This window comes from Cavia porcellus, unplaced genomic scaffold (genome assembly GCF_034190915.1).
Source record: "Cavia porcellus strain 051 isolate PalLab524CR breed Dunkin Hartley unplaced genomic scaffold, mCavPor4.1 scaffold_37, whole genome shotgun sequence".
Classification (NCBI taxonomy): Eukaryota; Metazoa; Chordata; class Mammalia; order Rodentia; family Caviidae; genus Cavia; species Cavia porcellus.
Genome location: NW_026947520.1, coordinates 9,835,903 through 9,859,600, shown reverse-complemented (window position 1 = coordinate 9,859,600; position 23,698 = coordinate 9,835,903). Strand labels below are relative to the sequence as shown.

The window sequence follows — 23,698 nt, the reverse complement described above, 5'->3', positions numbered from 1 at the left end:
ATAGTTTTCATTTTCCTTACAAAAGATGCCAGGGGACCTGATATCTGGCTGATGGTGTTTGCCTGGGGGTTTTCTGGGACCTTTTGCAATGGACACAGGGTTGAGAGGCTTCTCAGCAAGGTGCCCTCGCTGCAGGGTGTGAATTCTTCAGCGAACCAGAACCACACCCGCCTCGTGATTTATTCTCCTGCAAGCAGGCTGGGATACAGGATGAAAACTGCCATGCTGGTTTGAATTTGTTGTAATCCTCCTGCATCAGCTTCCTGAGTGCTGGGATTACAGGTATAGGCCACTGTGCCTGGCTCATGGTATGTTTTCATTACTGATTGTCTTTGTATTTCTATTTGTGATCTAACTACACTGTCAAGTATGGAATGAACCACTTGAATTACCAAATTTTTTTCTCCTCAGTGCTGAGGCTTGCATCTAGGGATGTTCTACCACTGAGCTACAATCCCCCCGGCTCTTTTTATTTATTTATTGTTTATCGGTATGGGGATCGAACTCACGACCGCCTGCTTGCAAGGCACATGCTTATGCCGTTGAGCTAAATCCCCAGCTCCTCTTTTTATTTTTTTATTTTGAGATACATGTCACTAAATTGTCTGGGCTGGTGGCAAATCTGTGATTATCCTGCCTCAGCCTCCCTAACAGCTGGGATTATAGATGTGTACCATCAGGCTTTGTTGAAGTTTTTTGACCTACAACCCTGCAATTTCTTTTGATTCAGTGTGACATTTACGCTATGGTGTTTATTCTTCTGTGGTTAGTGGTTCATACACATGGCTGACTTGTCTCTACAGCCAGCATTTGTGCTACCCACTCAGGAAAAGCTGGTAGAACGGATGAATCACTGCCTGTCTGGAAAGGAAATGAGGGAAAAGAACCTTCCAGCCTTGAAATATTCGAAAAATTTTAATTACTGGGCTAGTTCTTGATCTGGACTGTCTCAGGCCAAGAGGAAGGCTTAAGAACAATAGTTCTTGGAGGCTGAGCCTACACAGCTGCCACGGAATCCAAGTATTTCAGTTCTGGAAGGAACTTCATACTATTTTTTTACAGGGTGAAAGTGAGGCCTTAAAATTTCTTTTAATTAAACTGGGTAGAGTGGCATATTCCTGCAATCCCAGCATTCGGGAGACTGAGGAAGGAGGATGGTCATGAGTTTGAGACCAACAAGTTACATAATTCAAGGTCAACTTGTGCTACAAAGTGAGACCCTGCCTCAAAAACAACAAAAAATTTAAGTATTTTCAATGAATTGCTAAAAGTACTCATTATTTTTATTTGCATTACTAAATATGAAATTACACCCAAATTTAGATACCCTTACCTTGTTGATATATTGTTTTGAAAAAGTTAATTTCAAAAAAAAAAAAAAGAAAAAGTTAATTTCAATTCTTTTTTTGTTTTTTTGAGACAAGTTCTCACTATTCGTGTAGGCTGGATCTAAGCTTACTACGAAGCCCAGACAGACCTGGAACGTGTGGTGATTACATGCATGTGACACTGTGCTATTTTTTCGTCTCTGTCAACGTGACTCTGGCCAGCGCTAGGCAAGAGGGACGTCTTGTACAGCTGAGGAGGGGACCTCACTGGCCCCAGCTAGGAACCATGAGGCTCCTAGAGGGTACCAGCACGTACTACCTCCGTCTCTTGAATGGCTGCGCGCCTTGGGCAGCAGAGGGCGCTAGAGAGACAGCACGCCGCGCCCCGCCTCCAGGCCGTCGCGCCGCGCCCCCGTGACGTATTTCCGCGTAATCTGCTACCGAGTTTCGTTCCCATTGGCTGCGGGCAAGGCGTCGGGGGCGGAGCCAACCGGGCGCGAGGGAAGCGCTGCAGCGGGTCGGGGGCGTGTCTTCGTCGGGACCGCCCTCCTCCTTGAGTCCTCCCCCCACCGGGACGGCCGAGTGGAGAGGCCGGACGAAGGCGGCGGCCCCGGCGGCGGCTTTTCCTCGGCTTCGCTGTGCAGCGTGCGCGGCGAGGTTGACCGCCCGCGAGCGCCCGTGACTGAGGGAACAGGGAGAGAGCTCGGGCGGCCGAGCGCGCAGCCTTCCGTGGGCATTGCCGCCTGGACCTCCCGGAAGGCATCCCGGGCCGCGGCCGCCACCCGTCCCGCCCTCGTTCGGAGCTGAGACGCCGTCGCCGCGCAAGATGCCCAAGAAGAAGCCGACGCCCATCCAGCTGAACCCGGCCCCCGACGGCTCGGCGGTGAACGGGACCAGCTCGGCCGAGTGAGTGGGCCGGGCGAGGCGAGGCGCGGCGAGCCTCGATTTCCCTGCGGGCTCTGAGCAGCTTGTCCCGTTGGGCCCTCGCCCCTCGTCTGTGGCTAACGCGGGCCCCAGGACTCCGGCCTGTGACGGGATTGGGGGAGCGGCTGTCTGGCAAGGCTGAGGTCGCGCCGAGGCTTTTGACACCTGTCCAGGCCCGTCCTCATCCTCGCGCCTGACACCTGTGGGGCCCGGAGCAGGACGCTCCCTGGCGGGTGGGAGCAGACTTTTCTAGGGTTTTTCCGGTAATGACTTGGGAGGGACTCTCTGTCCTTGGCTTTTTCCTGGGAACTGTCTTCCTGGAAGGGAGTAGCGTTTCTCTTGTCTGGTCTATCGTTCGTTCATTCGACAAACTGTCCGATCCCAGCACTCAGAGAGGTTGAGGCAGGAGGATCACTGTGAGTTCGAGGCCGGCCTGGGTTACAGAGTGCATTCAAGATAGGCCCCTAAACTACAAAGCAAAGATAGTGAGGCAGTGTCTCAAAAACAAAAACAACACAAACAACAACAACCCCCTCCCCTAAGAACAACTACGGAGCAAAACCTCTTTTCCTCCCCAGTGACTCCCGGGGCTTTCCTTACAGGACTATGAGCCCTAAACTTATTCAGGAGGAGAGCGCCCTGATCATGGAGACCACATACAAGGAGCTGCATCTTTTTAGCCTCTGACGTTGCTCACAATCAGGACTTGAATTTCAGAAGGCTGTTTTGTGGGGTTTCTGAGTTTTCAAAGCACTGTGGTGTAAGGAACACACCTGTGAAGGATGGGCCTGCGTGGAGGAATAACCAGAGAAGATTGGCCTTTTTTTCCCCCAGTCTAGTGATTGCACCTAAAGCTTTGACACTGAGCACTTTGTTAATTTTTTTGTTATTTATCTTGAGCCTTTTGTTATTATTTATGCTAAATTCCTGCATTGCCCAGGTAGGGCTTTAAGTTCTGCATCCTCCTGCCTCAGCCTATCAGAGTACTGGGGTTCCTCTCTCCAATCAGGCTCTTAATCTTTCCCAGTATGCTGATGGCTTTAGGAAGACAGTTGACAAATGAACAAAGTAGGCTTGACATGCTGTCCTTTGGTGACTCCTGTGTCCTTTCCCTAGGCTTCAATAACTCTGGACCTGTGGGCTTGGGAACTGTCCCTCTGTGTGCTGGTCACAAGGCCAGCGGTGGGCTGTGCACTGTGTGAGCCTAGCCAGGTTCCCCTGTTGCAGCCCCTCAGCACCCTCATGGCTGTTTTGCTTGCTGTTGACTTGTACATTGATGGTTTGCATTGGAATGTTTGTTCAGTGGATGGTACAGTGGTTAGTCCCCTGAAACAGACATCGAGTCCACACCTAAGGATGGGGGATCTGTCAGTGACTTCATGGCCCTTTTTGACTATGGTGTCCATCATCCTTGCAAGGAGATGGGGTATTTCATCCAAAGAAAACGGTACAGAGAGCATAAGGAAAAGAAAATCGGCAGCAAAATTTCAGTAGGGCTGGGAGGACCTAAACAGTGATGGAAAGGTTGGGCTGGGTTTGAAGCCCAGCTCTTACTGTAAGTTTGTGATCTCTTAGTGTCCCTGAGGTTTTATTTTTTTCATCTGCAAAAATAGGGCTAATCAGTGGGTTATCAGAACTTATTAACATTAGTGTCACTAACGTTGGTATACCACCCCCCCCACTGCTAAATTTGATTGGCTTTAAAAAAAAAATAGGGCTAATAATAGTGCCTTGGTAGGGGAGTTTTGACAGTTAAATGAGTTATTTCATAGTAAGCTTTCCAAAAATGTTGGCTGCTGGGCTTTGTCACTGGTAGAAGCTGAGTTGTGAGGAGGATGCCAGGAGGTAATTTCCATCTGTGGTGGTGGATGTGTGCGGTGGTTCTGGACAAACAGCCCTCCCTGGCTTGCCACCTGCACCCATCTCTGTGACTCATGGCCGTGTCGCAGTGGGAGGCATCTCGCTGTGGGCTGCTGAGGACAAACAGGGACTGTTCCCTGTGTTTCCTAGCATCATGAGGGGAGGCTTCTGAGGGAGCTGCTCATGCGCTGCCTCTCCACATCAGGCTGCCAGCAGGAGGAACTCTGTTGCCCTCATGTTTTCTGTGATAAGACCACACAGTTTCACAATTTTTTGTTTTGGTTTTCTTGATGTTGAGGACCAAATGTAGGGACTCATGCCTGCTAGACATGTGCTCTAACACTGAATGAAATCCTTGACTCACCACAGCACATGTTTTAAACATCATCAGACCCACCAACTAAGGAACACAGATCCAGTTGGGCATGGTGGTGCATGCCTAGAATCTCAGCACTCAGGAGGCTGAGGAAGGAGGATTGCTGAATTTGAGGCCTGCCTGAACTGCATAGCAGAACCTATCTCAAAAAGAACCATAACAAAAAGGTACAAGAGCCCTTTGACAATGCGAGCTCTTGGTATACAGTTGTCCACATCACTGTCCCTTGAGTTTATCTCTACCATCTCAGTGACCCTTCTTGGACCTGGATGGGGAAGTGGGGCCTGAAGTTTGAGAAGGGGTGGGGAGTGTATCCTGGAAAGAAAAAAGCAAAAATATTTCTTGTAAATGTTACAAAAATACTTCTGAGACCCTAAGTATGAAAATGAAGTCTACTGGGATAAGGTTATATCTTTCTCTGTTCAGGAGGCTTTGTTGGTGCTGGGCAGTTAGAATTGGGTCCTGTGACCTTAGTGATTTGCCTGCTGTGTCCCCCAGTGCCACCCAAGTCTCCTAACCATATTTCCTGAGCTCCTCCCCTGGCCTCCACTGCCCACTTTCACTTCCTCAGGGGTGCAGCTGGCACGCCCTCTGGCCTTGCATGTGTTCCTCCCTTTGTCTGGGGTGATGCATCCCTCCTGTGCCCAGCCAGGCAGTGCACCTCCTCACAATGTGACAGTGCACATTGTCATTTCCTCAGAGGTGCTCACACCACCTCATCTAAAGTTCACCCTCTCTCTCATGCCCCTTTTCTAGTGTGTGTGTGGGTATTGGAACCTAGGACCTTTGCACTAAGCTGTATTCCCCTACCTTATTTGTCCATCTGTTTTTTTGTTTTTTTTTGGAGGGGGGTGCTAGGAATTGAACTCAGGACCTTATGCTTGCCAGGCGGGTGCTGTGCCACTGAGCTGTATCCCTGGCCCAATCCATGTATTTTTGAGGTTCTTACTATGTAATCTAGGCTGTTTTCCAGGTCTCGGCTGTCCTCTGCCTCAGTCCTCTGAGCACTGGAATCACCAGTATGAGCAGCCTGCCCAGCACTTTTGAAAATGCTTCGTGTCTCTAGGCCATTGTTTCTCGTGGTTGCAGTGTGAGCAGCCATGTGCATGTGCTGTGCCTTCTCTCTTCTCCTGCAATGGACTCCTGGTTCCAGCTGCCTGACTGCGTGCTGTCTGCGGAGCCCGTCCTTGGGAGAGCTCCCTGCAGGGCCTGCTTGGGAGCCAGATGGGGGCACTGAGGACAAGCTGGAGGTGGAGAACTCAGCTAAGGCGGAAGGTGTAGATTTCATCCCAGGCACTAAAGAAGGGATTGCTGGGTCTTAGCGTACCTTGCTTCTCTTTCTAAGATGAGACCACTGTGTGATTTATTTATTCGTTTAAAGTTTAACTTAAAATTTGTTGGAGTACTGAGGATCAGGTCTAGAGCACTGTGCAAGCTAGGCGGGGAGTCTGCCGCTGAATCGCACCCCCAGCCCAGGGCTCTTTTTTTTTCTTTTACTGAGGGCTGAACCCTGGCTCTTTACACTGAGCAACATACTTCATCCTTTTGTTTTTTTATTTTGAAGTAGGATCTCTCTAAATTGCTTGGGCTATGCTCCAACATGAAGATCTATCCTACCTCAGCCTCTTGGAGCACTGGCATTCCAGGCATGCGCCCCACAACGGACCTTTGACCTCTGAGATTCTTAGTTTTCTTTCTTTTTTCTTTTTTTTTTTTTGTTTTTTTTCTTTTAATCGGTACCAGGGATCGAACTCATGACTGCCTGCTTGCAAGGCAGGCGCTTATGCCGCTGAGCTAAATCCCCAGCCCCGAGATTCTTAGTTTTCTTATCTGTGAAGTGGGGCCTGAGCTCGAGGGCCTCAGAGCCTGCCTGCTCAGGCCCTCTGTTTTCTCCATTCCCCACTCAGCACCCCAGCGCACTGTGCTTCATAATTTGCCTTTTTCTTCACAGCACTGGCCACTAGCTAATGTCGAATAGGACGCTTTCATTTGTCTCCAACCTCCTAAAAAGGTCAGGATGGTTGGGCTTTGCTGTTCGTCTTGCTCAGTGCATGGAATGCATGGTACCCAGCACACAGTAGGAGCGCGTTCCCTGATGAAAGCATTGGGCTGTTTTGGAGCCCTGAACATACTTGGAAAGCCTCAGGTGCTGGGATGTCACAGGGGCAGTGCTTGGCTTGGGTGCTGTCTGGGATTTTGGATTCTGATCTGTTGCCTTGTAACCTTGCCACTCAGACCTAATTGCCGGACTCCGAGTGCAATTTCTATATTGGTAGTCCTGCCAGGTGGGTTTGCAAGGACGCATGACTATCAGTGCAGAGGGCAGGGAAAGGCATGCTTGGGGGAGACCCGCGGATGTGCTGGGGTCTCCTGTTTTTTTCTGAGTTGTGCGCATGCTCATTATCAGCGTGTGAAGTGGTTTTGCAGTTTTGAACTCGAATGTGTCTGCCTGCTTGTCATGCTATGTAGAGCGGTGTCCATGAGTCAGTCCTGTGGAGCCTGCAGTCTGGGGAGGAAGCTCTGTTGCTAGAGTGGGGACAGAAGTGGCTGAGATTCAGGAAGACGTGGCCTGCAGCAGGGTGAGCTCTTGTTTGAACATAAACACCTTCCACTTTCCCTTTGAGTTTTTTTGTTTGTTTGTTTGTTTGGTATTAGGGATTGAACTCACAACCTTGTGCTTGCCACGTTTCCTTCTGAAGTTTGGCCTGACCTTCAACTCGCTATTCAACCCAAGGCTGGCCTTAATTTTCAGAGATCCTCCTGCTTCAGCCTCTGGATTGCTGGGATTACCGCCGCTCCTGGCCTGATTTTCCTCTGAAAGAGAAGGACAATAGAGTAGCTGTGGGATCTGCCCCACATATTCTGTGTGATTCTCCCTTCCCAGTTTACTTGCTGTGGCCTCCACTGAGCAGCCCTAGCTGTCCTCACCTTGCCCACAGTGGACCACTTCCCTCTCTCTGTCTGCTCAGGGTCTCCTGTGTTGGGGATGCCCCTCACTTCCTGTCATCATTATATAACCACCACCACCACCACCATCATCATCGTTGTCACCACTTTGGTGGTGCGACCACTGTGCCATGGAGCCCAGCTGCCCTGTTTAAAATGCTTCGATGAGGGGAGTGTAGTGTGTGTGTAGTTCAGGTTGTTCAAGCTGGCCTTGAAGTCAGCATGTAGCCCAGGTTGGCCTCAGGGCCATCTTCCTGCCTCAGCCTCCCAAGTGCTGGGATTATAGGGGTGAGCCACCACACCTGGCTTCTTCCTTTCTCCTTCCCTTCCCCTTCCTTCCTCTCCCTGCCCCCTTTCTTCTTTCTTTCTTCTCCTCCTCCTCTTTTTTATTGGGACATAGTCTCATTAGGTTGCCCAAGCTGGCTCAAATTCCTGGGCTCAAGTGATCCTCCTGTCTCAGTCTTCCAAGTAGCTAGACCTACAGCAATCGCCCTTTCTGAGCAATTCTGTGTCATGCTAGAGTTATGCTGGTAGATCACTTCTTGGTTCTATAATTATTTTATTCTGATCGGATTAGAAATCCACCTTTTAATGAAGTCTTCACTGACAGCTTTCCATACAGTTAGTCAAATAATAAAAAAATACAGAGTGTAGCAATAGTGTCTCATACTCTAGCAATCAGCGTAACAAGAGTCCTTGTCATTCTTTTTTTTGTTTAATTTTTTTTTTATTTTGAAAGTAGTAAAATACAACAGAACAAGACAGAATAAAGCCAACTGAGACAGTGTAGTGAAATTGGTACAGAACTTCACAGCAGGTTACCGAAATAACAGTCATAGTTTTCACAGTATATTTCATTATCTTTACAATAGTTGTTCTTTCAATCACATATATCAAAATAAAATGAAATACAGAACATTATAGAACTTATTTATTTTGTCTTTTTCCTTTTTATCGGTACCAGGGATCGAACCCACGACTGCCTGCTTGCAAGGCAGGCGCTTATGCCGCTGAGCTAAATCCCTAGCCCCCATTATAGAACTTATAAAAACAGAATATTGAATAGAGCAGTACCATTAATCACAATAAAGCAAAACAGTAATAAAAATATTTGCCTTCAAAGAGATGGTAGAAGGAAATCCCCCTTATTTGCTATGGTCAACCTCCCAAGAGATGCTCAGATGTCTGGTTCCCATTTGCTAACGGAGGGAGAGGGGAAGGGAGGTAGAGGAAGTGGGATGTTTGACTCTAGGCCGTGCACCAGTAGGTTCACTGGGTTCACTATTGCTTAGCAGGGAGGCAGGCTGGTTGCTTGGTTTCCCAGTGTCCTAAGTTCCAGCATGGTGTGGATCTCAGAAGACACTGGTGGTTCTCCCCCTGGAAGGACTGCAGTCTGCCACACCACAGCCACTTAACCAGGGAGGCGAGCTGCTTGCTTGGTTTCCCTGAGTCCTTGTCATCCTTGTTTAAAAAAAAAAAAATCCTCCAATGTAAGAACTTAGTTTTTAGTTACGGACAGAACTTTGATCTCCCCCAGATGAGCCAGTTTAAACCAGCAGAGTTCAGTCCCAGAGAGCAGCTAGAGAAGTGTAACTTGGCTTTGAAATGAGACTTGCCAGTAGTGCCTGGGGTAAAACTGTCCGCCTCAGCCTCCTGAGAGTTGGGACCTGTGGTGCATACCACCATGCCTGGCTGTATTTTTTCTGTTTTTTGTATATTTGCAAAAATTCGTGATAAAATTAAAAAACAAAATACCGAAAGAATGAAATTCATCCCAAGACTTATATTCTGTGTTATTTTATTTTTCGGATTGAATGCAGAAGGTCCTTAGCTGCATCCATAACCCCTTTTAAGTATCATTTCAAGACAGGATTTTGCTAAATTGCCTAGGCCAACTGGAATTTGTGATCCTCTTGCCCTAGCCTCCAAGCAGCTGGGACTACAGATTTGTCAACACCGCTAGCTGTGGCCTTTTTGATGTCTGCTCAAACTTGCTCATTTCCAGATCTCTTTGTATTTCTGGTCTCTCTTGTGTAATATACCTCACATTGAGCACAACTTTCCCTCTCCCCTCACTTCCTCCATCTCTTGTTTTTTTTTCTCAGATTAGGTCTCACTATGAGGTCTAGTCTGTCCTTAAAGTCACTGTGTAGGCCAGACTGACCTCGGTGTTACAGTCTAACTGTCTCAGCCTCCCAGGTGCTGGGATTGCAAGATGTGCATCACTGTGCCTTGCATAATCTTGTCTTTTTTTTTTTTTTTTTTTTGTGCCTGGGATTGAACTCAAGACGTTGAGTTTGCCAAGCAGGCACTTAGGCTGCTGAGCTAAACCCACTGCAATCTAGGCAATCTTGTCTCTCTCTTTTTTTTTTTTTTTTTGTGTTTTTGAGACAGGGTCTCGCTGTGCAGTTCAGTCTGGCCTTGAGCTCATTTTGTAGCCTAGGCTGGTCTCGAACTCGCAACAGTCCTCCTGCCTCAGCCTCCCGAGTGCTGGGATTACAGGCGTGAGCCACCATGCCCGGCACAATCTTGTTGTCTCTTGATGAGTCACTTCTTATTACTGTGTTACCATCTAATTCCTTATTTCCTGAGCATATCATCAGCATCTCTCCCCCTTTAACTTTATCGGGGAGCGTGCCTGTTTGGACCTCGGGCTCTGGTGCAGTGTGCATAAACTCTGCTCCCGCAGACTGAGGCTCACTTGCCACCAGCCTGTCTGTCTTCCTGTGTGAACCGGAGTCCTTTCCGCCACTTCTGCATGCACAGGTTGAGCTGGGCCTGCCTGCAGGTGGTGAGCTCAGAGAGCTTGGGGAGGAAGCCTGGGTCCCTATTTTGTCCCACCTGTCCCCTTCCAGAAATCCTCCTGGCTTTCCCGCCACCCCTCAGTTCATGTTTGTGCCTCTGGCCTGTGTCATTTGTGCTTCTGGCCTGTGTCCTGTCCCTTCCTGGTCCCAGGAGAGCTGTTGGAGGGACCTGTCCACCCTGGTGTCTCTTCCAGGGTGAATGGCATTCTGTTGTAAAGTAGCAGGTGTCCTCCCATGCTGGGGGAGCCGGGGTGGGGGGGGCAGGAGTGCTGATCCTGGGCCGTGGGTTCCCCTGGGGAGCTCTGGAACCTGGGGTGACTGCCTCACAGTTGGGAAGGGAGTCCCGGTGAGTGCAGGCTGCCTGGGGCTGGGGACTCACGAGGACCAGGCTGGAACAGCCCTTCTTAAGGTCACCTTTTTGGCAACAACACTTTAGAAACTTCCCTGCATTTGCACCTTTTAAGAAACAACCCGCAGGTTTTGGGTTCTTAACCCTTTGGATTCCATGATAGTCTTTTTTTAGATGGTGGGGATCAGCTGCTGAGGACCCCCCCCCCCCCCCCCGTTTTACTCACGAACACAACCTTCCCACGTAGAATTTTTGGTGGATGAAGAGTAGAATGTGATAAAGTCTGCCAAAGGAAGTGGTTGATTTAATTTGGGTGGTTTCCAGATCTTTACTCAGTGGTACTCGAAGTAGACGATGTTTGAACCACGTTATTTTATTTTGCTTTCAGATGAATTCACCCACCAAGTCAGGGCAGTGAGCCATGCTGTGCTCCTGTTACATATTAACGAGTGTGTTCCAAAAAACAGTTGAAAAATGTGTGTTTCAGCTGTTGTAAAGCTCAGGCGTTTTAAATGAAGGTTTAATTTTTTTTTGATAGATTAATAGGCGGTGTAAGGGCTTCTTTAGAGACAGCTGGCTTTCCTTCCCTGTTAGCGTCTTTTCCACTCCGAACTGTGTGGCACCTCAACGTTTCCCTGTGCCCACTGTTGGCGCGCATTGACCTGGGCGCTGCCGGGAGGCAGCTCTGCCTCCTCGGTGCTTCACGGCTAATGCGGAGCGTCTAACGGGGAGCGGGGAGGGGCCCCAAAGAAGAGGTTACAAAGAGGGCACTGTCTGCTGCTTGTCGGAAGGAGGTTACGCCCGGAGGTGGACGCACATGGTGGCTAGGATTTCCCTGGCAAGGGGGCGTGGCAGGAAGAGGGTGCAGGGTGTGCGCCCGCCCGCCCGCGCAGGCAAGAGCGGAGATACTGCGGGTTGCAGGTCCCGGGAGGAGCGCGCGTGCAGGGCCAGGATGAAGCTGGAGAGGTAGGGCGCGGGCGTCTGGGGCCCCAGAGCATTTGGAAAAGTCACCTCCAAGCTTTCCTCCTGCTGATTGTTTAAAAATAGAGATTTCTAATAGTTTTTATGTGCTTCATATTTTATGCAGTTACATTTAATTTATATTATGTGAATTAATGTTTATATTAATAAATATTTAATATTACGTTAAGATTTAATATTATATTAATTTTTTGGTAATTCTCAAAAGATTGTCTTGCTTGGGACAATCTACTTTTCTTAGCATTTAGGTGTCTGTCACCTCTCCACAACTAGCTGGGGTACGTGGCTTCCTCCTACTGCCCTTTTCTTTTCCTTACAGCTAACAGTTAACTCTGTCCCACTTGGAGTTGATTGTGTTTGGGGTGAGATGTTTTTTCTCCATGATGAATTCTAGTCTATGAAATTTATTAAATATTAATTATGTGAATATGCTTCTTGTATATTCACATCTTCAGGTTCTTTCTTTCTTTCTTTTTTGAGACATGGTGTCAAAGTATATTTCAGGCTGGCCTTGAATTCTCTGTGTAGTTCAAGCTGGCCTTGAACTCCAGGTGATCCTCCTGCCTCAGCCTCCTGAGTGCTGATATCACAGGCGTGCGCTACCATACTCAGCAGGTTTTCAGGTTTATTTTTTTTTAAATTTTTTTAATTTTTTATTTTTGGTACCATGGATTGAACTCACGATCTCACGCTTGCCAGGCAGGCATTTATGCTGCTGAGCTAAATCCCCAGCCTTCAGGTTTATTTTTACAGTAGTTGATCTTTACGGTATTGCTTTAATTCTAAAGTTTCTTTGTAATTCTATGTAGTTTTGATAGTTTTTTTGCATTTAATATGGTTAAAGGAAATTATTTTCATATGGTATCTTTGCATTTCTTTGTGTAGGATGGTGTGACACTTCCAAATAATTTTCTTGTGCCCCGAGTTAATTTGTTACCTTTTATTTTAATGTGGTTGTGATTGAACATTTCTGAATTTATATTTTTCACCTTTACTATGTTTTTTGGGGGGTAGATACTGGGAATTGAACTCAGGACCTCGCACTTGCCAGCCAGGTGCTTTGCTGCTGAGCTGTATGCCTGGCCCCTTGACTAAGATTTGATTTGTTTGAGTTATTTATATCCTGTAGCTTTAAGTTCCCTTATTTTGTCTGGTATCTTTTTGGTTGTGTACGGATGCATTTTTGGATTTGCTAGTGGCACCTCTGAAACTTTGAACTTTTAAAAAATTTTTTTAGTTTTTTGAGACAGTCTCAAGTATGTAGGCCCATTTGGCCTTGAACTCACTGTATAGCCCAGGCTGCACTAAAATTTAGGGAATCCTCCTGCCTCATCCTCCAGAGTACTGGGATTATAGATTACAGATACTCGCTGCCACACTTGGCAGTTTTGAACATTTTCACCTTGGTTTCCTCTGGAGGCTACTGTAGCATCTTTGGGCGCGCTTGATACGGCAGGGTCCTAGAATCTTCCTGTCCGGAACTCTGCCGTTCCTCCCCAGGAGCAGGAAGCAGAGCAGGCGGGGCTGGCGGTTGGAGCCTGTGGAGCTCTGTGCCTTCTGGGAAACTGGGAGGCCAGGGCCTGGCAGGGCTGGGCTGCTGGGGTGGATGGAGGGGGGCTGGGCAGGCCTGCTCTCCTCCTGCTGTGTCTGTATACAGACAGTGTGCGTTTTCATTCAGGATACCCACTGGTTTAAAAGATTTCCCAGTTTCCTCAATATTGAATTTGGTGACTTTACTCAATATTCCAATTTTTTTTTTCTTTTTGTTTTCAAATAGTAAACTGAAGGTTTGGAAAAGTACCTCTGTGTACACTCATAAATGACCAACTGAAAAAGAATAAGGAAACAGGGTGGATGGGAGAGGGATGCTTATTTTTAAGTGTCATAATGTCAGAGGTTTTTTTTTTTTTTTTGTTTTGGTGGTACCAGGGATCAACTCATTTCAAAGCAGATATTTTCAAAATAACCACAGCTGAAAGTCCCCTTGAAATGAATGCTTTTCTGGGATTGTTTTATCTGAACTGTCAGCAAGAAGTGTTCAGAATCTCAAAGGCTCTTAAGTATATTTGCTTTCCAGATAAAGTGGGACAGTTGAGTGAACAATCCACCTGGCTCTGGGTCAGATTAAATCTTGAAATTTGGGGCAGGGAGAAGTGGCTAATTAACCACTCATAGGTTGTCCTTTTAGCTAAGTCTGGACCCACGTTAATTATGTTTCCTTTTTTGCTGAGATAGACCTTGCATACCCAGGTTAGTGTTTAAACATTAGACCAGTTAGACTAAGGGTTTGGTCACCATGTAAAAAACAACCCAAAAAGCCAGACCCTTAACATACTAAAGAGTCCAGGGCCAAAAGTTTTGCCTTTGTTGTTTTTATTACCCATTGGTAAACTTTGAAGTGTCCTTGTAGCCAGGCATGGTGGCACCTACTTGTAACCTCAGCATTTGGGAGGCTGGAGCAGAAAGATCACAAACTCAAGCCCAGCCAGAGCAATTTAGTGACTTGAGACACGGCTAGGGATGCAGCTTAGTGCAAAGGCCCTGGGTTCAATCTGGGTTTCCCCACTGTAGGGGAAAAAGAAAACAGGAATGTCTTTGACAGGGGAGCCCTCAGAGGTTAACAGGAATTCCAGCTAACTGCAATCTTTTGTGTGGTGGCTTATTCAAAGCCAGACTGAAATCCTATCAGATCAGCAGCCTGGATTTCAGCTTTGCTTTCGCTCTTGGGGTTGTGGAGTGGTGGGGAAACAGGAAGAAGAGAGCAGTTAACATTACAGTAATTATTAGTATCCTAGAAAATTTACCCTGCTTATCTTAGAAACTAATTGTGTGTGTGTGTGTGTGTGTGTGTGTGTGTGTGTGTGTGTGTGTGTGTTTTGAGACAGGGCCTTGTATACCCCAGGCTGGTCTCGAACTTACAGCGGATCTTCCTCCTGAATGCTTGGGATTCCAGGCATGTATCACCACTCCTGGCCAGAAGCTCATTTGTCCACAGCTAAAACTTGGCCACTGAAGCCGAGGGAAGGCTTTTATTCCTAAAGGAAAGACCAGTAGGCCCACTGGGGCAGAGTTCTGACACATTACAGAAATTCCTTCCTCCTTCAATGATTGACTTACAGTCCTATGACTGAGTCTTTTAATGAGTTGGTTACAGCTGGGCGCACAGGTGCCACACAACTGTGATGCGGCACTCAGGAAGCTGAGGCAGAAGTGTCTTGAATCGAGGCCAGCCTGAGCTACACAGGGAGTTCAAGGCCAGTTTTGAACCTCAGCAAGGCTGTCTCAAGAAAAAAGGAGTTGGTCTCTAAAGGAAGAATTTTATATAGTATGTGCATTATAATATTCAGAAGAAATGAGCAAAGCAACTCCAGCTTGGTGACTTAGCTTTTATTCACATAACTCTTGCATGCAGTACTGTAATGTGTAACAGCATAAAACTATAGCACTGTACTGTACAGTTCAATCAGCAAAAATTACAGTACTGCATAAACAAAGTACTACACCAAAAAAACAAAAACAAAAACAAAAACAAACTGAGGCTGTATCAGTAAGATGTACAGAACTGTATGAAGGAAAAGACTGGCGTAAGTGTGAGGTGGGACGTGTGAACAGCATTCCGTGGTCAGAAGTCCAAAGAGGGCCGGGGGTTTAGCTCAGTGACAGCACCTGCCTGGCAAGGAAGTGTGAGGTCCTGAGTTTGATTCTTGGTACCTCCCCCCCACCCTGATTCAGACATTAAATAGGTAGGTTGTTAAGGAATATCCGTATATTAATTTAAGTACAGATTGCAACACTTTTATAAGTAGCAGAACAGCATTCCTTCTAAAACAGTCTCTTTTGCCTTATTTTGGTAACTAACCCTGGGTTAGTGATAAATGTAGGTAGTTGTATTTCTGACGCTGGGCATTCTCCATTACTGAGCAATTAAAAATACAGTCCATTCCAGATAAGCCACACCATTGTCCTTGCGCATATATGTATATGTGTGTGCAGTGTGCGTGTCTGTGTGCATGCAGACAGACTGAGGACTGAACACAGGGCTTCACATGTGGTGGGGAAGCATGGTACCTCTAATCTAGCCCTATGTCATCTTTTTGTTTGTTTGTTTTGAGACAGGGTCTTGCTATACAGTTCAAGCTGGCCTTGAATTCACTTTGTAGCCCAGGTTGGTTTCGAACTCAAAACAATCCTCTTGCCTCAGCCTCCTGAGTGCTGGGATTCGGCAGCCCTATGTTATCTTCATTCAGCCCAGTCAAGCGGAGAGTTATGAGGAAAGTACCAGAAACCACCAAAAGTTGTTTTGGTTGTACTGAACAATTTTAGCTTGACACACAGCAGTTACCGGGAAGAGTTTGTGAATTCCTGTGAGCAGCTGAGAGGTGGTGACAGGCACACAGGGTGACCAGAAGTCAGCAGTTCTAGAGGCAGGGACTGGGGTTCCTGGAGGCCTGCCCATAGCCAGGGAGCTGGAGCAGTCCTGAGCCAGTGGCTTTCCTGAGGGCAAGGCAGCAGGGGCTGGACCACAGCTTTCAATCTGGGAGGTAATAAAACTGGATTCTGACCTCAGAAGGAGCAGGAGGATGAGGTCAGGGGACAGGAGGCTTTATACCTATAAAGATCATTACCAGAAAAATAGCTCCTGTCTAAAACAGGCCAATCTGGACTTTGTATATTTATGACTTCAAGTTTACACTACAATTATGCAAGGAAAATCACAGTATTCTCTGATACACACAAGAGAACTAAAGCTCAGAGAAGTTAGGTAATTTCACAAGATTTCACTAGCAGTGGTGGAGCTAATTTTAGAGCCCAGGTCTGTTGTATTTTAATGCTCATGCCCCACCCCTACCCCACGTAAAATACTAGAGATTTCTTGAACCGAAGTTTCCAAAACTACTGTCAGAGCCACATGCAGCTGTGTATATTTAAATGTGGCTGGTGGTGGAGCATCCCTCTGTTGCAGTCTATTTCCACCTCCATTTCCATCACAGTAGAAAGTTCTGTCAGTGCAGATCTAGAAGCCCATCAACCTTGTCTTTTTATTGTCAAGTAATTAATTATTGCTCCTTTGTTTTGCAAAGGAGGAGAACAAAAAAAGGAAGTAACTTCACTGCCATACATCAGTGTAAGCCTGTGGATGCACTGACTGATGGATTTTCCCGTGCGCCATGCTGTCCCTTAAAAACAGCAGAATGGAGACCTTCCTACTTGCCCAGTTTCACCCAGCCTTTAATAAACTAGATTCTTTGTCCTGAAGCACAGCCCTATGTTTTCCCAGGTTCGGAAGGCATGTCCGGATTAGCTTTCCTCAAAGAAACGGAAGACACTTGGCAGGAAGGAATTCCTCGCTTGGTATGTGCAGTGGCACTTGGATTCTTTTCGGTTCCTTCTCTGGTTTCCTACCAAGCACTTGGTAATTGAACTTGCAGCTGCTAACCATTTGTCTTCCCAACAAGAACAACTTCAGGACAATTCGAGTGACAGAGTTATGTATATATTTTGAAAGCAAGCAGCTGCCTAGTATTTATATTGCTGCAAATAGCACTTGTGTCAGAGTGAAATAGATTTAGACTGAGACAGAAATTACAATAGATTTCTAATTTATGTGTTAATATGTGTGGTCACTCATCAAACTGATTTGCAGTACCTACCGGGCACTGGGTTACGAGATGGGCTACTAGGGTTTTGCTGAAAATTGAAACAGATGCAGATGTTTGGACTTGGCAGTTCTTTTCTGAGTTACATGTCAATATTTGCTAACCATGTGTCTACTTATTCACAGTTAAAAATCAGGAGCTTAAGGGGCTGGAGATTTAGCTCTGCGGCATAAGCGCCTGCCTTGCAAGCACGCAGTCGTGAGTTCGATCCCCGGTACCGATAAAAACGAAAAAGACCAAAAACAAAACAAAACAAAACAACCCCAGGAGCTTAGTTTAGATCAAGCTCTGTAATCAAATGAAAAATCACGTGCAAATGTCCTTGTTGTAGATGCTATTAGAGACATTTAAACTATACCTTCCAGTGTCTAAGTGGCAATCTAACGTGTATGCGTGCACGCACATCTAGGGTATGAGCATGTGGGAGCGAAGAGGAGGCATTGTACTGGCGTTATTTATAGAAAGCCTAAATATGCCATTTGATTGCAGTATAACTAACAGCCTCAGGTTTAGAAAGTTGTCTTTCGAAACCGAGTTTTGGTTTCCTTAAAGAAATCGTGAAGTTTTGTGCATGAGTGTGTTCAGAGAGCTTGGAGGTGGAGAAGTTGGAACAATGGTAGGGTATCGAGAAAAGTACCAGTCTTGCCTGAAGGTACAGAGAGGACTTTCTAGAGGTGACGGGCATGTTTGGAAGGAGCCCTGGAACCTGTTTCTTAGTGCAAATGAGATGGGTGGGTGGGTGGGGCACAACCCCAGAAGACGTCCTGTGTAGTTTTGTAGTGTTGATATGGCTTCTAGAGAGCCAGGAGTAGGCTTCTGAGAGCTGGGCAGTTAGTGGGCCACATGCTTGCTTGTCCAGGAGGATAACTGTTAAGGCCTGGATTGGTGTCATTGTGGAGGCAACAGCTGAGTGCAAAGCCCAGCTTCCAGGAGTCAGTGTCCGGCGGTTCATTTGAGTCCAAGCCTCTTTTTCAGAGGTGTCCAAAAAAGTCTTTAGCCTCCAGAGCCTTCATGCTTTGGAGTACCTGGGTGTGAGAGTGGAAGTGTGCAATCTGAGCTTGGCTCCTGGTGCACCTGTCAACGCGGCACTTGACTGTTTTGTGTCTTATGATGGGGTGGCAGTGATAGCTGTAGCCTGTCGTGTATATAGGACACGACATCTGCTCTCAGGACTTTCTGTAGTCTGTCGTGTATATAGGAGTCTCCTGTGACACGAGTCAGCTCTAAGCAAGTAGAATTTTATTGTTGAAAACAATCTCAAATGTTCTGTTGCATTCCTATTTTTTGGCAGGGTAAGAATCCAGGATTGCAAGCAGGGGTTAAAAGAAGTTGGTTGACCATGTCACATGGCAGTTGCTTTGAGTTTCTTTTTATTTATTTATTTTTTTTCAGTACTGGGGATTGAACCCAGGGTCATTGCCCTGAACTATGTCTCCAGCCTTTTTTTTTTTTTGCAGAACCGGGGATTGAACTCATGACCTGGTGGTTGCCAGGCAGGCACTTATGCTACTGAGCTAAATCCCCAGCCCTTGTCTCCAGCCTTTTTTATTTTAACTTTGAGACAGGGGCTCATGAAATTGCTCAGACTGGGCTCAAATTTATGATCTTCCTGGCTCAACTCTGAGGGTCCTAGGATTACAGGTGTGTGTTGCCCTACCTGGCTGAATTTGTGACTTTTGAGTAACATAGTCTTGGAGGCTGTGCAGAATAGCAAAAAAGCTTTGGCCCTGGCAGACTTGAGTTTGAATTGTGACCCTCCTTTTATGATCTTTTGTCACACTGAGTCTTGTAAGCTCTTTCACTGAGTCTTTTTGCACATTTGTAAAATGGGCATAATTTTTTTGCGGGAATCAAACTCAGGACCTTCCGCTTACCAGGCAGGTGCTTTGCTGCTGAGCTAAGTCTCCAGCGTGGGCATAAGAACTTTTTCTTACCCTGCAGGAAGCATTCATAGACTCTCCATGTGTGTAAAAGTGCTTCGCTGGAGGAACAGAACTAATGGTAACAGCTGCAAGTGCTTTAACATTACCAGGTGAAAGGAGAGAGAATGCTGACCACAGGACATCCAGTGATGGTTCTAAAGCTATTCTCTGTCCACACAGACATAGAGACAACACTAGGCATACTTGCGATTTTTTTAGTGTGTGCAGGAAGCTAAAGAATTATTTGCAGTGAAACAGGAGTCTACAGAAGGTTCCTAGGAAACAACTGGCGCACAGTGTATCTTAAAATAGATTCCTCCCGGCCTCTCTGGTGTGGCCATCTGCCCGCCGAGTGCCACCCAGGAAGCCCTGCTGCCTTCCCTGAGAGTTGAAGTGGGATTTCTGGGGCTTTGTGGTGTGCACACTTGCTGGGAGGGGCAGTCACTGGCCGGGGTGGCACAACCGGGAGGTGGCCTCCTTCCATGTGGCGAGATTGCAGATGGGGGTCAGTGCATGGTCCTGCCCAGCAAGCACTGGCCTCCTCCACCTTCCGTGTGTGTTGAAATCTTTAATTGCTGTCAGAGTCTAGCTTTTTCTGTAACTCTGGCTCAGAGCTCTGCTGCACCCCATTCCAGGCAGCAGTGGAACGCTTGCTTTGCAGGGTGATTCAGACACTAGGCTGGGTTCACACTTTGTCACCTTACCGCACATTCCCCTAGCATGTTAGTTAGCTTTCTGTCACTGTGACAGATGCTTGACATTATCATCTTTTTGTTGTTGTTGTTGTTGGTCTTTTTGAGACAGGGTCTCACTATGCAGTCAGGCTGGTCTTGAGCTCACTGTGTAGCATGGGCTAGTCTTGAACTCTCACTGCCTCAGCCTCAGCCTCCCAAGTGCTGGGATTACAGGTGTGCACCTCCACACCTGCTATCCTTGTCATTTTGTAGAGAGATTTTAGCCCTGTGTTTTTGGAGGTTTTGGTGCCTGCTGGATTGGCTTTGTCCTTCTGGGCCTGTGTGAGGGAAGCACATCATGGTGGAGCAGAACTGCTCACCTCATGGTCAAAAAGCAGAAGGGAGAAAAAGAAGGGACCAGGGCCCCAACTGTCCCCTCCAAGAGGTTGCCCTAAAACCTAAGGCCTTGTGCTGGGCTCCACCTCTTAAAATTTCCTGATCTCTCAGTGGCTGGGGTGGGGGTGAGGGGCTGTATCACTGGGTTGAGCTCTGGCTGGAACAGTGTTGTTGATGGCTGAACAAGGCCTTGAGGCACCTGACACCAGAAAGTAGGGTAGTCCTTTCCCAGGGCTGGGCTTCAGGCTTTGGGGGTCTGTGGAGTTTCACTTTGGCTCCCCTGAGAGTCTCCTCAGCCTCAGGGCAAGACTGCAGGGTCTGTGGAGTTTCACTTTGACTTCACCTATTATTTGTCATAGCTCTAGTCACAAGACTTGTTGATTTTATATCCATTTATTTCCTCATTCAGCCCCATGAGGTATGGGGATGTGTGGATCAGTGGAGAAGCGGATTTCTTGTTGGAGGACATGTGCATATCTCACAGGCGTGCCTCTTCAGGACGTAGTCCCTTCTTGGCACAGAGGGGACACATTGGGGGAGTACATATTGCTGGGCCACCTTCCCTGCCTTGCAAAACCCCTCAATGCACAGAAACCACAGGTGCCTGGTGAGCCTCTTTGCTTTTGAGCTGCTTATTTATGCTGGGGATGTGACAGGGGTGGTTGAGTTTACATGGCGCCTGGTGGCATGTCACATTCCTCTTCACGCCTCTCTGGGGACTGGGATAGGACAGATGGCCACAGGCGTGGTATTCTTAGCTTGGCAGTCTCTCTGCAAATCACATTTGGGGAAAAGTTACGTTCATGCAATAACACAATTTCGGGAACATGGTTTCATACTGCTGGGCTGTTTGATACTCTTGGATAAATCACACTTTAGCAGAACTCCTTTGGGAACAGAGCTGGTTTCACTGTCAGTGGCTGTGATTACCACCCACCAGCCCTCCTACCCCATAATAAATCTAGGCTGATAAGGTGAATGCTGTGCTGAGCCATGCTATTTTTGGGCCCAGGATAGAATTATATGGATTTATATTTTCACCACCACAACCTTTAATTCCTTTTCCCCTGAGTGTGACTGCCTGTCCTTAAAATGTCAGAGATGGAAAAGATCATAGCAGCTCACCCTTCCTTGTGTGCTAGGCCCAGGAAGGGGCTGGGCAGGGCCCTTGGTGTCGTGTCTGGTAAAGCCTTACATGCTGTTCAGGGCTTCTGAGTTTTCTGTAACTCAGGCCTCCTGTTTTCTGCCCTGTGCTAGCTGCCTGCCCTTTGCCTCTATCTCGGGATGGGGACGGGGTGGAGGGAGTGTCCTGTGAAATGTTCAGTGTACAGTGAGTAAAGGAAAATGCATGGTCACTGTGAAAGCCTCCTCACCAGGCTGGCTTAATTTCCTGTTAGCTTTTCCATTTTCTCTTACTTATCTTTGGTAAGGGGCATTAAAATGTCTTGACAGATTTGTATGAGTCAAATGTATCTAGGATTTATCTCTGTATGGGTTTCCCTGGTAGGATTTAACTATGGGGTGGGGGAAGCAAAGGATAAGTGTACTCAGAGGGAGAGAACATTGTTAATGTTTCCCGTAACAGTTAATCTAGAACGAGCTGGGGATATAGCTCAGAGGCAGAAGTACCTGCCTGTCAAGTGCTGGGTCCTGAGTTTGATTCCTGGTACCAACAAAACTAGTTGATCTAGAAAGGTAATTATGCCATGTGTTTTGTATCTAAAAATCATCAGATTGTGGTGTTTCAAATATGGTAGATATGTAGCTCAAAAGCAGGTAGTCAGACTGCTGAAGGTCTTTTTTTATTGTTTGATTTTTATTTTTGCCCAGTGCTGGGGTTGAAGTGTAGGGTCTTATGTATGCTAGACAAGTGCTGTAACACTAGCCTGTACCCCAGTGCCTGCTAACTGTGCTTGAATCTTTTTTGGGTTACTTTTGACTGATTAAGCATGGCTGAACTAGTTGGAACCTCCAGACAGGACCAAGGGATGTGACTGCTGCCTGGTTTGTTGTAAGTAAAATCTTGGTAAAGTGTCTGGGACAAAGGGAACCAAAAGTATTTCCAGAGTCCATAACTATACTGTCTGTGACCGTGGTGGGGACAGATGTCATACAGTTTGCTGTGGTCCGAGGGCCTGAAAGAATGAAAGATCCTTCCAGAATAGTCTAGGAAGGAGCTGGGAGACAGGATGTAGCACAGCAGTGGGTAGATGAGAGCATTTCTCCTTCACAAGAAAAGGAAGTAGATGGGGAGTGGTAAGGTGGGAGAGCTTGGTGGCTGTGTCTTTTTATGTCTGCTATAAGCTCATGCTTCCTCTTTGAATGTAGGGAGACCCCGAAGAATTTTGACCCTAAGTGGTCAGGGTCCTAAGCATACCAGTCATGCTGGTTTTGGACTTGGCTTGCTTTTCCTCACAGCCAACAGCTTGAGTTTGACGTGAAGTGGGGTGTTGTCTTAGCAAGGTCATCAGTGTATTATTCTCCATCCTCCCTCCCTTGGCGGATTGTGTAATACTCCGAGGATTCATACTGAACACAGTGTGCCATCTGAAATCACCTTTTCCAACTAAGTTAAAGTTAGAAAAGTGACTCTTCAATACTTGCATGCATTTCAGAACATGTTCCTTTTAGGGTCTCCTCTCAGCCCTCTGTGACACAAAGTGGGAGGCCCTGTTTCAGGTCGGCTGACCATGGCCCACAGAGTCAGCGCAGCGCCGCACAACTCTGACTTCAGTGCAGGGTCGTTTGTGCGGCATTAGTGCATCTGAGCGCGTGTGTAGTGCTGGAGAGCAAACTCGGCATCAAGCACATCAGGTGAGTGAGCTAATCCTTCAGTGCCATTTATTAGGAATGCAGTTTGTGCATTGGAGGATTACTTTACAAATGAAAATAGCCCTGAAGGGGCCAGTAATACATAAATTATACAGATAGGCAAACTAAATTAGGTGGCCTGCAGTGTCTCTGGAAAAGCAACTGTCATTGATACACTGACTGCCAGACAGCTCTGACGTAAATCAGTGTTGGCTTTCGGAATGGGGACTTCACTCTCAGGACTGTGATTGCTGTGCAGAAGCCTCTTGGACTCTCCTTTAGGCTGGCACCTGGAATAGCTGTGTCTGGCTATACTGTCAGATACGGCTTTGACTGGGCTTTGTCAGGAAACAGGAAGGGTAAGCACCTGAGAGATAGGTCACCAGCGAGGCTCTCAGGACTTGAACAACTTCAGATTTCTATGATACATAGCTGCTTAAGTCTGCAGCTGAGTTTGCACAGTTCTCGACTCCATTCCTTTGAAAGTTCCAAATTACAATTTTTTCTGCCGAACAGTAATTTTTTAATTTTATTTTTTGTCCTTTTGAGACAGGGTCTCACTATGCAGTTCAGGCTGGCCTTGAGCTCACTTTGAGGGCCAGGCTGATCTCAAAACCCAACCATCCTTCTGCCTCAGCTTCTTGAGTGCTGGGGTTATAGGCATGCACGA

The 23,698-nt window shown here is 47.0% G+C and overlaps 1 protein-coding gene across 2 annotated transcripts in view; it reads left to right on the top strand.

The window, feature by feature from the left end:
- Positions 1 to 1,869: 1,869 nt before the first annotated feature.
- Map2k1 (mitogen-activated protein kinase kinase 1) overlaps positions 1,870 to 23,698 on the top strand; it is a 55,805-nt gene continuing 33,976 nt past the window's right edge. Inside the window, exon 1 of one of the 2 annotated variants that reach the window (XM_003463476.5) lies at positions 1,870 to 2,234. In XM_003463476.5, coding sequence (XP_003463524.1) covers positions 2,155 to 2,234 — 80 coding nt within the window. In that variant the 5' untranslated portion in view covers positions 1,870 to 2,154. Of the gene's footprint in view, positions 2,235 to 11,250; positions 11,554 to 23,698 lie in introns of those variants that run through there. The other variant, XM_013145450.3, reaches the window with a different exon arrangement.